Source organism: Phyllostomus discolor, chromosome 1 (assembly GCF_004126475.2).
Source record: "Phyllostomus discolor isolate MPI-MPIP mPhyDis1 chromosome 1, mPhyDis1.pri.v3, whole genome shotgun sequence".
In the NCBI taxonomy this organism is placed as follows: Eukaryota; Metazoa; Chordata; class Mammalia; order Chiroptera; family Phyllostomidae; genus Phyllostomus; species Phyllostomus discolor.
In genome coordinates, this window is record NC_040903.2 from 177149270 (window position 1) to 177163572 (window position 14303).

At 56.3% G+C, this 14303-nt stretch overlaps 1 protein-coding gene across 1 annotated transcript in view; it reads right to left on the bottom strand.

Moving 5' to 3' along the window:
• The window catches only part of ITGA11 (integrin subunit alpha 11), a 119699-nt gene that overhangs the window by 25496 nt on the left and 79900 nt on the right, over positions 1 to 14303 (bottom strand). The window contains 7 exon segments of the mRNA XM_028506350.2: positions 632 to 775; positions 2165 to 2327; positions 3985 to 4115; positions 4786 to 4989; positions 5264 to 5404; positions 8424 to 8572; positions 10316 to 10460. Of these exon segments, the coding sequence (XP_028362151.2) occupies positions 632 to 775; positions 2165 to 2327; positions 3985 to 4115; positions 4786 to 4989; positions 5264 to 5404; positions 8424 to 8572; positions 10316 to 10460 (1077 nt within the window).

Here is a 14303-nt window from a genome sequence, read left to right on the forward strand (position 1 = left end):
ACTTCTCACTTCCTGCTAGCTTTTTTTTTTTTTTTTTTATTTTGCCCATTGTGTCCTGGGGCCAGCAGGCTCTGAGTGTCCCCTGCTGTGTGCCCTGAGGCTGGAGCTGTGGCCTGGGTGCTCGAAGTTTCTGGATGAGGCAAACTTCTCAGCCTCTTCTTTACCCGCTGCTTCTCCCTCTCTGCCAGGCTGGCCTCTGTCTGTCCTTCCTCCCAGCTTATCCATGCCACTGGCCTGCCTCGCCTGGTCTTCAGTTTCAATCAATGCCCATTTATTCTTTTGTTCGAGCCATGGTCCCTGCTGGCCGACCCTGGTCTTTCTGCTAGACCTCAGTGAGCACTGCCTCCCTCCCCGCACTCCATTCCCTGATGGGGACCTTCGGGAACTTGAAAGGTGGGGAAGAAGGAATTTCGGAGGAGGGTGCTGTCAGGTGGTAGGTTGTAACATTTTCCCTGGGGCCCGAGTGTGGGGTGGCCATGGTCCAGGACATGGCCCGCGGGCTGGCCTCCTGAGGTCTGCAGGCACCAGCTGGGCTCCCTGACTGCCCTGTGGCAGCACCCCCTCCAGCTCTGTGTCCCCTTGCTGTAGGAACTTGGGTCCTGCTAGTGGGGCTGCTGGGCGTCAGGCTCACCAGGACATGGAAGGTGATCCGATCACAGTGTTCCTGGCTGGAGGAGAGCAGAACAGCCCTGTTTGTGTATCGGTCCCCACCCTCATCCAGGTGGGCTCGTGGCGTGTACCGCCTCTCGTCCATGGTGGCATTGTAACCTGATACCTAGAGGAGGGAGAGGCCAAGACCATGAAGGTGAAGTCACGTTTCCATCTAAGACTGTTTGCCTCTCGTTTAGAATAGCCTCTGGGAAGTCACCCTCCTCCAGGAGCCCTCCAGGCTGGCCAGGAAAGAACTGCTCCTCTCCCCTCAGGGAGGCCCAATGTGGGCAGGAAACTCCCAGGAAGAGAGCAAGCAATGCCACGAGAAAGAAGAAAAGAAAGAAACTGGAGAGTAGAGGGAGGCAGGAGGAGGAGAAAGGGAGTTGGGGCTGACAGTAAAAGGAAAGACAAGAAGAAATGGAGAGGAAAGTGAATGTGGTAGAAGAGGAGAGAAGACAGGCCAAGGGGTCAAGGTGATGCCCATTTGAGCCCCTCCTGGTGTCAACACGACTTTCCACCTCTTTCCTTTCCTCTCCCCAGCTCCCACCCTCAGCTCTGGGATCTCATCACGTCTGGTTCACAGGCTCTGCGGGTGGCAGGTCCCATCACACCAAGGAGGGGGGACAGCCCCCACCAGCTTCCCACCCATTCCTCAAACTTAAGACTCTGTTCCCAGGTTAAAGGTCTCCAGCCTCCTCCCCTTCAATTAGGCTGATCTCATGTTGATTCCAGGAAAGGCTCAGTCCCTTCTCCGGTAACCCGGCTGGGCCTCTGGGTGCGCCAGGTCCTCGCACCTCTCTCCTTTCACAGGGAGAAGTGGAAAGAAGGGCACAGTCCCCAGGCCTGACTTTGTCCTCATCTTGCCCCAGACACCTGCTTCGTCTTCATCTGGTTGACCCTGCTCCTTGGCTGAGAAGCTGTCTGTAGTCCCCACTTCCTGCACAGGCCCAGCCAGGTCCCGGCCGGGGCCCAGAACCAGCAGCCGTCACTCCCTAGAGCTGCCTGGTCCCAGGGCTGCCCGGGCAGGTGTCTGGCCCCAGCCTGAACTGAAAGAGGAGTGACGGGCCCCTCGGAAGGAAAACCGCCTGCTGCAGACTCACTCCTCCTCCTGGCAGTGATCACCGCTCCCCGGTTTGCGGCTGCCTGGTCACCTGGTTTCCGCACCGCCCCCTCCACTGCCACCTGCCCCAGGTCTGACCCTTTCTCTGCATGGAGGCTGACTGAATGGCTCTCACTTCCCGGTTTGCTCCACGGCTTCCAGTCCTCTGTTCTGATCCAAACTGCACCCCAACTACCTCTTCCTTCTCCTGGCCTTGCCCTCGGTCACCATGGCTCACTGCCATCCCCGCACGGGCATGATATCCCCTCTCTGTCCCTTGGAATTAGAGCACCAAATGGGCATCCAGCAGTCATCGAAGGTGGCCCTAGGTGTGACCTGGCACTTATAACCCAGGTTTTGAAGCAGAGCAATCCCAAAGTCCGTGGGGGAGAGAGAGGGGCCTGGTTTACCGACTGTTGCTGTTTGGAAATGGGGTGCCAGGAAGACGGGTGTGAAGCAGAGGAAGGCGGCCAGGCAGGTGGCGTCTCTGCCGCTGCGTTTGCAGTCCCGGTGGAAGATGTTGATCTTGGCCGGCTCAAAGCGGAGGCTGGCATTGATCTGAACCACAGGGCGGGACCTGGAGAAGAAGGGCGTGTAGCTGGGGCAGGGGGGACCCAAGGCGGCCCTGCTGTGACCTGGGGGAAAGGTGGAGGGCCCGATGGGAGTGGACTCTGCAAGACCACCCCTGGAGGGTGAGGCAGGGTGTGGGGATGGGGGCGCAGAGGAGCCCCAGCTGTTGAAGGATTGGGCAAAATGTGCACAGGCGATAAGGGGTGGCTCAGTGACCTCCTTGGCCTTTGAGGCAGCCCTTCCTTGTTTTCCTGGCCGAGGACCATACTGCCTTCCTTTTGCCTCCTCGTCACTTTTAGGTCAGTGGTTCCCAACCCCAGACAAAGAGTAGAATAACCTGGAGAGCTCAAACAAAGTCCTGGAGTTTGAAGTGCTGAAGTCGAACTCCAGGTCAAATTAAATCAGAATCGGCATCAACGTGTCTTAAAGTAGAGCTTCTATATTTTAACACAGTGGCGCATCTCCTGGGGATCTGTGGAAATGCAGATCCTGCTCTGATAGGTGGGCACAGACGCTGCTTTTCTAGCAAGCGCTAGGGTGATGCTGCTGCTGCGCTTGGTCCTTGGACCAGACTTGGAAGAGCCTGGGGTTGAGGCTCCCCGGGCGAGTCCAGCGTGCGGCCACAGTAGGCAGCCAGCCCCTGTACCAGAGATTCTGCCCCGGTGCACCCGGCACTGCCCACCCAGGCAGCCAGACGTCCTCTTCTATTGGTTGGTCTAAGTCAGACATATTCAGGGAAGGAAATGTATCGTGTTTCCAAACCATGCATTTGTATAAAACGAAGTAAGTGTAGTGTGATTTAGATGCTTCAGAGATTCAGAGTGATGGTCTGTGCTGATAATACTCAGCTCTTTCTAGCGTAAGGGGAGGTGCTGCCTCCTCTGCGCTGAGGAGTAAAAAGGGTGAAGTCCAGTCCTGGCTCTGCTGGTTCCTCCCGGGGCCTTGGGCGGGTCACATGGTCTCTCCCATGGGAACTGTGAGACTCACAGCAGGTAAGTGAGACAGTGGAGAGTGCTGTGTAAACGTAATAGTTTATATCAGCGGTTCTCAAACTCAGCTACCTATTGGTGACAAACACCGGCGGAGTCTTTAAAAACTACCTCCTGCTGGCCGCTCCCCCAGAAATTCTGCTTTAGGTGGTTTGGGTAAGGCCTGGGCAGTGAGAGTTTGAAAAGCTCCCCAGGTGACCCTAAGGGGCAGCCAGTCCCATGTGAGACCCAGGGTTGACCATCTAGTCTCCCTAGCGGGTTCTGTCCACAAGTTCATTGCTACTCAGGGCTCTGGAGGAAAGCAGTCTCTGTATTAGACATATGTGCTTTCCTACTGGCAGAGAAGGGAGGTCTGTTCCTTTAAGTAGCTGGAAAGGCTGAAGTTGAAAAGAATGCCTAAGTAGCCAGAGCTTTAGGGTAAATTCTAAGAGAGGCTTTTTGACACTAAAAGCTCAAAAATCTTAGAACTCCCTTGAGAAGAGGGATTGGAACTTGAGAATAATTCACAGTCATTTCATACAAAGGAGATTTGTAATCATGATGGGGTAAGAACAGGGCGAGTTTGGCTGACAGTGATTAAAGACGAGGGACAAAGATCCCGAAGCCTAGCTTTTAAGCCCTGTATCCATCATGAGTCTCAGGAGAGCCCGAGTCAAGAAAAGCGAAGGAACCAACCACAAAATCACAGCGTTGCCAAGGCCGCCCACCGCCAGGTCGACGAGCCCATCCTCGTTGAGGTCCAGTTGCCCATGGAGGCTGCAGCCAAAATACTGGAGGTCGGGAGCCAGCTCTGAGGCGGCGATTCTCTGGGGAGTAGGAGGGAAAAGCTGGGACCGGGCACTGCTAGAACCGGGTGGGGCGTGGCCACCCGCACAAGTGGGAACCCGTGAGGGAGCCTGCTCAAAGCCATTAGGATGCTTCTCCAGCCAAAGCTGTCTGCTGGGCTGTGCTGGCACCCGAAAGTTCTACCATTAAGTCAGACTTTTGGACTAAAGTATTGTGTCTGAAAAGAGTTCCCTGTTAAGTGTAAATATACGTTACCTGGCAGGTAACCCAATTGGTATCTCTAACCGTGGTATGCTGACTATCTTACTAATAACATACTGAGCAATGATAATGACCCTGAGGGGATGGGACCCAGGGTGGGTCACTTTTGAGGGGAGCAAGGGGTCCAGCATGAGGCATTTCTGGAGTCGAGCGAGCCCAGGTAGGACTTCTCTGCTGAGGTCAAGTGCATGCATGCACGTGGCGGGGTGAGGTTCGGGCCTGGGGCTCTGTTGCTGCTGTTGTCAGCAGGGAGAGGGTGCCCATTTTTCCTGAAGAAACACGTGCCCATTGTATAGCTTTGACACAAGGCAAGTAGAACTAGGAGATGGGAATGCTTTCCTGGGAGAGGACAACCGCAGACAGCCCCACACCCAGTGGCTGAACCCCAGCTACAAGGCCTCTAGGTCCCAGCTCTGCCCCTCGGGCTACCTGCTTTGGCGTCTTGAGAAGGCTGCCCTGGAGGCCATGGAAGATGTAGACGGCCCCTTGGTGGTTGTCCTCCAAAGGCGCTCCCACCACCACGTCGTTGTAGGAATCTTGATTGAGATCCTGCACCGAGACGATGGAGGACCCGAATCGGGCATTCTGGTAACTGTGGGAATCCTTCAGTGTTCCGTTGTAGACAAACCGGTTCTGTAAAACCAGGCCAGGAAGAGGCCCAGGGGGACTAGGCAAGGGTCCTTGGGGTCACGTCCCCTCTGGCCTGCAGCGCCCTTGCTCCACCCCACTTTCCCCATCATCCCCTCTCTGGCTACAGAAACCCAGTGACAGAGGAGCTTTCTAGCCGCCCCTCCCTGGCTCAGCAGGCAGGTGCTGGCCTCCCTTGTGACTCAGTTTCCCTCGTGGATGTGGGAGTGAAGGCAGGGACCAGGCACCCCGGGAGGCTGCCAGTTGCACACAGAGGTACCTGTCTCAGGTTGTAGACGTACACCCTGCCTCGCTCGCGGCCCTCGCTGAAGTACATGGGCGCGCCCACCAGCAGGACGTCGGTCACGCCGTCCCCATCGACGTCCACCGAGGTGATCTCACTCCCGTAGTAAGAGCCTATCTGCGGCACGGAGACGGGGAGAGGGCTGTGGGGCTGGGGTGCGGAGAGGCCTCCCCCCGCCGGAGAAGGGGAGCCCACGACGGCCTTGGACTTGGGATTTCGGGTGAATGAGCTAGGAGGTCCCCACCCGCCCCCCTGCCTCTCACTCCCCCGCCCCCAAGGAGTGGACTTGCCCCCTCAGTGTGTCCTTCCTTCCCCTCTGTTTTCCCTCAGTGTCTCCATCCTGCTCTTCTTTCTTTCCATCGTTCAGTTCTATCAACTGTCATTTGTTCTGTTTGTAATGGGTGCATTATAACGGCAAGAAATGAGCATATAAAAAGGTGTAAAGAAAATAAAAGTCACCCATTGTCCAAACACCCGACTACTATGAATGTGGCAGTGTATTTTCTTCTAGTCTGTTTTCTCTAGAGTGTGGTGCCCTGTGTGTGTGTGCGTGTGTTTGTTTTTCCAATCTGGATCATACTATATATATATACATAGTTTATGTACTGATGGGTCCTGAGCTTTTATTAACTTTTTTCTACTGCACAGTCATTGGTGATTCTACAATATTCAAAGTCATGTCTGTGCCAGGTGTGTTTAATCAGTCCTCCACTGTGGAACATTTAGCTGGTTCAGTTTCTAATGTCACAAATACCTACGGGAGTAGCACCCTGCAGGCTGAACTGTGATTTCTTTGCAGCATTTGAGCACTCACTGGGTTCCCCTCCCACACTGGGTGCCACGCTCCCCACTTTGGTGAGGGCACCGCCCACCCACTCAATCAGAGGGTCCCCCGGCTGCACCCTCCACCTGACCCTCCCGCTCCTGTGGTGTCCCAGGGAGTCCTGCCTGGGGTTGGCCAAACATGGCCCCGATCCTCCTATCTCCCTCCTCTGCTGCCTCTTCCCCAGGTCAGGCCCTGTCCAAAGGCTTCCCTGCCTACAGGTCGGCCCCTCCAGCCCACCCCCACAGCGGCCAGAGTGGTCTCCTAGCAGCTGACCATGCTGCTTCCTTGATTTCGGGACATATCCAAACTCTGCAGCGTGACCCTGCTGGACCGGACCCCCTCCCCCTACCCCCAGCCTCTGGCCCCCACGCTGGGCTCCCAGACGCCCTCCTGCCACACCCAGTGATTTCTCTTCTCCTAAAAGCCCAGGCCCTGGCTGGGTTCCAGGCTTCCCTTGGCACAAACTTTTTTCTTGTTGGCACTTCTCCTCTTTCCTCCCTCCCCATGAGTGTGTGCCATCCCTCAGGTCACTCCCTCCGCAGGTGCCTTATGAGGGTGGGTGCTGCGCCTGCTGTGTCCTCTGCAGGCCTGGGGGCCCCGCCCGGCACACAGGAGGCACTCGGTAGATGTTCATGCGTCAGTGGGTCACCCAGGAAAGGGAAGGAGCCCTGCCCAGGGGTGGGCCCTGCGTGACAGGCTTTACAGCCTCGGGACAGCACGCGTGAGCCTCACGGTCCTCACTATAGAGGGAAGGGATGGAACAGAGAATGTGAGCTGCTTGCCCAAGGTCAGAAGGCTGGTCTTAGCCAAACTGGGCTGGAACTCAGTCTGTCTGACACCCAAGCCCTGGCTCTCCCTCCCCCAGTCATCTCCTGGCTTAGGGTGCTTTCAGAAGCACGAAGAGCTTTTCACTGAAGAGAAAGATAAAAATACAGAAGAGGGAGAAAAAAATCATAAGCACTGGGGGGGGGGGGGCGGGAGGGCAGCGATGTGCTTGCCTAAAGTAATTAAGAGGCAGACAGCAAGTAAGTGGGGAGGGAGGGAGAGTGTCCAAATATGTGGCCTCAGCTATGTGGGTCATGGTGATTTAGAATCCACTTAATTTAGCTGCCTTCAGCACTGCGGTTTCTCCTTCGGATGTTGGAGGCAGGGCTGGGCAGTAAAAATGTCATAAATTCATCAGCAAATTCCCTCCAGCTCTCAAAGTCTAGCCTTGGATTCCCTGGGGGGGACTGTGGGTGGGGAGGGTGGAGGGTGGGGAGGGTGGAGGCCGGGGAACAGAGCAGCGCCCTGGGTCCCGTGTGAAATGACGGCTTCCTACGGCCGGAGGGTTCAGGTCAGACCCAGTGAGGAGCTTGTTCTCATGGACAGGCCAAGTACAGAAGACGAGGCAGGAGATAGGGCTGTTCCCAGGCTCTGGGGAGCTTGGGGTGGGGGGAGCTGGGAATGACAGCAAGGACCGGGACAGGGCCCAGCCAAGGCCAGGGTGCCATGGGTGCTGGAAGCTGCCAGTCAGAAGGGGCTGAGGCCGGGTTTGGGGATTGTTGGGAGTCAGGAGGTGGCTTAATGCAGACAGCCCTACCAAGAGTCCTGGATTCTGAACCTGACCTGGCCATGAGTCCACTCTGTAACCTTGGAAAAGCTATGTTGCTTCTTAGGACCACAGTTTTCCTCAGCTTTTGAAATGACTTTTCTGTCTTCTGAACTTTTCACCACCAATGACTCTATCATAGCTTTCTAATTTTCATTCATGACTGTCCAACACGAGACTCTCGGCAGCGTGGTCTGGTCACCCACCATGTCCCCGGCGGGGCAATGGCGTTGGCCACGGGGCCGTTCTGCATTGTTACCGTTCCGGGAAAAGGGAAGACACTGGCGTCTTGGCGAACCTGTGGGGCCTTGAGTGGGTGGATGCCAACTCCTGGCAGCATGAAGGTGGCGTGAGGAACATGACTGCCCCTCAGGCCCCCTCGTAGCCCAGGCCTTAGTCTGGATGTGGCCTTGCCCCAGACTCTACACAGGACCAGGGAGAAGCTGGCAGTCGGGGGCAGAGGTCCACAAAACGGAGGCGAGCAAGTTCTCCAGCTTCTCCTGGCTGCGGCAGGGACCAGGGTCTGGCTTTCCGGGGGTGGGTGGGTCCAGCTACAAGGCTGGTGTGAAGGAGATATATGCCCCCCAACCAGGAAAGAGGTTTGTGGGCCTGGGACCATCCTACTGAGAGGGAAGAGGTGGCCTCCAGACCCCTCCAGCCCAGCCTTTCCCGTTTGTTTAGCCTTCTTTGCCCCCACCCCAAAACTCCCCCTTCGTTACCTGCTCGCCCTGCAGGGCCTGGTGGATGGTGAGACTCCGGTTGTTGTGCATGGTGAACAGGATGGCTTTGCCCGTGTGGTTGAACCGGGGGGCTCCGGCCACGTACACTCGCCCCTGCCTGGAGGACACGACCGATGTGACTGTGTACCCTGCCGCAGGAGGAAACAGGCTGGTCTCTGGCCCCATGTGCTCAGCAGGCCTTGCCAGAGCCCTCCGAATGGCTCAGCTGTGCGGGAGGGCAGGCCGGCGCAGGGAGTGCATTCAGGGCCAGCTGGGCAGATGCGCTGATGCGGGGCAGTCCTTCCCAGGCCCGTGCCCTGTGCACCAGTTGGAGGAATAAAGGCAGCCAGGTGGGGCCACTGCAAGGCCCAGCTGGCCTGGAATGTGCACAGCCCCTCCTTCACCTGCAGGCTTGGCTTTTGACCTCCACCGATGGTCTCTCGGGGACCAAACAGTGTCCTCTTCATTCCCACAAACCCCTGCTATGTGGCTCATGAAAACCAGTGTTGTCTGTGTGGGCGTAAGGATCTCAGGGATTCTCGCAGCCCCACAGCTTCACAGACTCAAAGGAGGGAGCTCCCAGGCTCCTCTCAGGCCCCTCATGAGCCACGAGAAAGAAGGAGAAATGGAAACCCAGGGGCTCTTTGGAAAGGTGCCAGTCTGTGTTCTCAGGGTGGCACTGCCGGATCACTGAGACTCTCGAGTTGCCCACCCAGCATCTGGAAGGCGAGTGTGTAGCATCTTCAGGCAACTCTCCTGGAAGCCGGGGGGCAGGTGTGCAAGCCGAGAGTTCCACTTCCTGCCAGACACTCTTGGACTGCATCCCAGTTTTTAGATGGTGTCGGGCCTGTTGGCAGTTCCTGGGCGGTTTCTGGGGAGTGATGTCTCTTTCTGCCGTGTGTGTGTGCGTGTGTGACACTGTCACTCGGGTCCTGCTGGTGGGCTCCGGAGCAGCTCCAGGAAGTATGGACGAGCTGATTCAGGGGCAGGAGCACGGGAGCAGCAGGGCGTCCACTTGGGTTCCAGAGACACATTTTTTGGCTCTTCGAAGCGTGTTCTGGGAAATGGGGCTTGAAGGCTCAGGAAAGGCCAGGACGTTGCATGGGGGTCACCAGTGTGGCTGTGTATTTGGCACAACCATGGATACCTGTCTGGGGGCAGGGCCTCGTGATGCGGGGCAGACTGTTCTGAGCTGAGCCCTCAGTGGCACCACCGAAGTGTCTCCTGTTGGCCCTCACCGTTTGGACTTCCACTCGAGGAGAGATGGGTGGTGGCAGGAGGGGCCTGGGGGCCAGCTGTGGTGGAGCAAGTGTGGCCTGACCCCCAGAGCTCCAAGCAATGTTGAGAACTTCCTGCTTCCATCAGTCCATCGGTGGAGGCTTCAGTTTCCATGTGGCTCTTTGGCCCGCAGGCAGGGCCACCGTGGAAGCTGAGCCAGCCTCCCTGAAGGCCTGATGAACGGACCTGGGCCAGGAGGCCGTACAGCCTCCTTAGTGTGTGGGCAGAGGGCCTGGCCTCCCAGTCCCTTCCTTCATCCCCCCTCTCTCTCAGGGCACGTAGGGAGGGATCTTCCCTGCCCACCCAAGGTGGTGACTGTGGTCAAGGCCAGACAGCTGGGCTTCGTGAGGGGCATTTGGCCTGGCTCCACCCACCAGGGTCTTCTGGGAGGAGGAAGAGAGTCTAGAAGCAGTCCCTGAGGTAGAGGTGCATGGCTTGTCATTTATTCCACCTACTTACTTGCTGGGCATGGTGCGCACCAGTCTGAAGAGGTGACGGCCCTGACTGGTGCTTGAATCAGCACCAGACGCTTGTGCCGTGTGTGGGCGAGCTCTGGCTCTCCCAGAGCCCCTCCCTGCCCGCTGCCCTTCACCCGCCCTCACTCTGGCTCTCACCCAGATACGCGCCGTGGTTCTTGAGCTCCTCAGGGAACTCCTCCAGGTAGGACTCCCGGAGAGGGATGACCTTCCCACTGCTGGTCTCCTTCAGCACGGCTCCATTCCAGTCATAGGCACCGACGGCTCCCAGCAGAACCCCATCCTGGCATTGGGGAGGGGACATGCATCAGCTCTCCTCCCCCAGGTGCCCCCCTCCGGGAAGCCACACTAGGTCCTGCACCACGAGGCATCTGCCGGCCACCCTGGGCACCTCGTCCTGGGTTCATGTTTAACAGCCCAACTTGTAGCCAGGATCTTTGGCTTTTGAATGAGTCAAGGACTCATTCCTTGTCCAACTTAACACACAGGCATTTTTGTCTCAACTCATCCTTAGAGCAAAATGGGTCAAGAGAATCCCAAGGATGGGATCTTAGGAGAGAAAGAATGTTCTAGAAAGAAACTCCAAATCCACAACCAGACCTCCATTAGTCTTGGGGCTTCAGAGCCCCTCCAGGAAATCTCTTGTCACTGTTCCTTCCTTCTGACACTCCCTCAAGCCGTGCCCTTGTCCTTGGCCTCCTTCCACATTCCTTTGTAGTGTCTGAGTTGCTTCCCTGGTAGAAAATCCTATTTCTTCATCTTTTAAGTAAAAATTCACTGTTAACTTTTTGCCAGACACCTCATGGAGCTCAAAGATCCTAAGTAAATACACAGATAAGCGTAATAGTTGCAAACCGGGATAAATGTGATGAGGGATGTAATAGATGCCTCAGTGAGGTTTAATCTAGATTGAGATGGAGGTCAGCAAAGTGTTTTGAACGAGTGATGCTTACCCAGACACTGGGAGGGGGTGGGGCAACTCGTGCAAAGGTCCTGGGGCTGGAGAGCGTTTAGAGCCTCCGGTTTTAAGGAACCGAAGGCTGTCTGATGGCTGTTTGACTGGAACAGTGAGTGAGAGGGGGCAAGCGGTTCAAGATGAGGCTGGACAGATGAGCCAAGGCCATCCATGACCACCAACCCCAAGGACAGAGCTTGTCACTAGGTGTAAGGTAAGCGGATGCTGCAGTTCTTGGGCAGGAAGACAGGAAGCTCTGCCTCCTGGAGGTGAAGTCTCTACATGACTGAGTCCAGGGGCCTTTCCCAAGGACCGGGTCCGCTCACACTCTGGGCTGCACCTGCACCCTATCCACGACCACCCCACCTCCTTAAGCAGTCCAAGGAGCTAGTGGGCTCAGGAAGACAAACAGCAAGCACTTGGAAGAGGAAGAGAAGTGAGCAGGGGCAACGAGGGACCAGAAGGGTGGTGGAAGCAGGGAGGGGCTGCCTTCCGGGGTTACGCTGGAGATTGGGGCTGAAGGGTGGGGAAGCAGCTTTGGGCTGGTAAAGCGCGAGCTGGTGAAGTCAGTCGCCTTTCTCCTGCTGGGCCTCCCTAAGCCCGGCTCATTGTCTGGATGTGAGGTTCCCCCACTGCTTGGGGCCCAAGGTGCTCAATCCCCGCTTACCCTCAGAGCAATGGTACCAATAGAAAAATGTGATTCTGGCCTCGGGACAGTCAGAGCCACCGAAACACACAGGCAGGGTCTCCCTGCACTAGTGTCATTGGTGGCAGAGGAGGGGGCAAGACTGAGAACCTTAAGCAGAGCTTTCTTTTCTCATTTCCAAGGTGTCACTTTAAAGAGTAAAGTTGATCTTATCAAAGGGTTGAAAATCTCAGCATCCTAGAGGTAGAATGGACTGTTCCGACAGTGTTTTCACGACTGTAAATAAACCAGTCTGGGAGAGTCTGATGCGCTTGGTTGTGTCTAACGCCATGCTTTCTGACTGGCTTCCTTCCTCCTGCTCTGCTCGAGCCTCAGCCTGGGGGGGTCTGAGGATCTGCGGGAGCCAGGGTCCGGGCCAGCTGCTCCAGGACTCTGCCCGCAAAGTCGCCACCAACAGTCCCGAACGTGGGTGTGCTCCATGCTCTCCAGGACACTTTCTCATCCAGGGACCCATTTGTGTGAGGGCAGAAGGACAGATGTCACTATCTGCACTTGACAAATGAGCATCTGATGTTCAGAGAAGGAAAGGGACTTGCTCGAGGTCACACAGCAAGGCAGAAGCAGAGCTAGGACTTCAACCAGGGAGGGAGGTTGAGGAGGAAACACCCATCTGCTTCCCAGAGGCCTCTGGGTCCTGCTTCCAGCTCTCCATCCGAGCTCTCCTCTGAGGGGGGTGCAGCGTTTGGGCTTCAGCTCTCTCTCTTCCTTTCCTCCCTCTCTCTGCCTGCTGAGTTCAAGTTTGCAACTACATGTCAGGTTTTTTTGCTTCATGGAGAAACTTTGAAGATGAATTTTTGGCTTTGCAGATGACTGGAGTCCTGTGCGATGTACTGAGAAGGGTGCTCAGCCCAGTGCCTGGGATTCTGCTGGGGAACCTGATGCGGACTCAGCTCACGTGGGGCTTGGGGATCCCTGGGGGCTTCTGGACCTGGCAGCACGTGGCCGGGGGATGGCTCACAGGCTCTCACCTTATGCCATTTTACCCTGGCAATGGCTGCAGGCTTGTGGTCCCAGTGGGAGGCCCTCTCTGGGGAGGGGTCTGCTGGGGGCTGGGAGAGCCCCACTGAGGACAAGTGCACCATGAGGAGAGAGCTGGCTGAGAGCACAAGTGAAGGCCACCAGAGCCAACTTCACTATGTCACCATTTTTTTCCAGCTGTGGGAGCCCAGGCATTCAGAGTTTGGAAAACATCTCAAAACATCTCAAAGCCAGAGTCTTGAGAGAGGAAGCCAGGCCTGCAGGCCCAGCTGGAAACAAGCAGCAGGTCTCACTCTCCAGGTCCAGCACCTGCTCCCTGATTTGTGGCCTCCTTTTCTATGGGGCCCCCTGGGCTCCTGCCAGACATCAGCAGGGTGTGCCTGGGTGCCCCTGCACAGATGGGTCATTGGCACAAGCTGACTTTCCTGATGCTCTGTGCAAAAACTAGGGTGCAGACTTGGCGGCCTTCAGATGGCCCGAGGCCCAGTCTGTGCCCTCCCCGAGGAGGACCTGCACCTGTCTTCACCTGAGCGCGGTGAGCACTACCAGGTCCTGCCAGCTCGGCTCTTCCCTGCCCTCTGACCTGACCTCAGCCTTGCCTTCCCAGATGAGCTGAGTGCTCCCTGGGCTATGGCCCTACCTCCCCAAGCTCCATGCTCCAGATGTCCATGTTCCCAGCCGGGCTGGTCGCATCCCCAGCCCTGGAAACAGTGTAACCTAGGGCAGTGCTTCCCAGCTGGGGGTTGTTTAGCCCCCAGGCAACATTTGGCAATGCCTGAAAAGAGTTTGGTTGTCGCAGCTGTGGATGGTTTTGGGGTTGCCATGGCATCTGGTGGGTAGAGGCTAGGAGTGCTGCTGAACACCTACCGTGCATAGCACAGCCCACAACACAGAAGTATCCAGCCTGGATCATCAATGGGCCGAGGCTGAGCGTTCCTGGCCTTATGGTTAGAGTGTGCGCTCTAGAGACACACATTCCTGACTTCCAGTTCCTCCTCCAAAGCTCCTAGCTGTGTAAGCCTGGGCAGGTTTCTCTCATTCTCTGAGCCTCAGCTTCCTCAGCTGTTCTGTTGTAAGAATTAGCATTTTTAATTCTTAGCAGGTGCTCAGAAGCTAATAAGGACTTGATACATAGTGGCTCTTCTCATTGATGGATTCATCCATAAAGCACTTCCAGGAGGCAGGAGTCGAAGAATCAGATCTCTCAGTCAAGTTAGTGCTACAGATGAGCCCCCCTCAGCTTGTGAGAAGTGCTTGGCTGGAGGCAAGGACGGTCTACTTGGGGCCCTGCAGGAGCGGCTGACCAGTTGAGAAAGGGGGTGGGTGCACAGTGGAGTTAGAAAGGGAGTTTAGGAAAATTTTACTTGATTGATTATTACATAAGTCTCAAAATGCACACTTCAGTTCCAAGCCTCAGGATTCAGTTCTACAAAAATTTTCAGACATCTATTCAAAGACTAGGGTCAGGGAGGTTAAACGATTTGTCT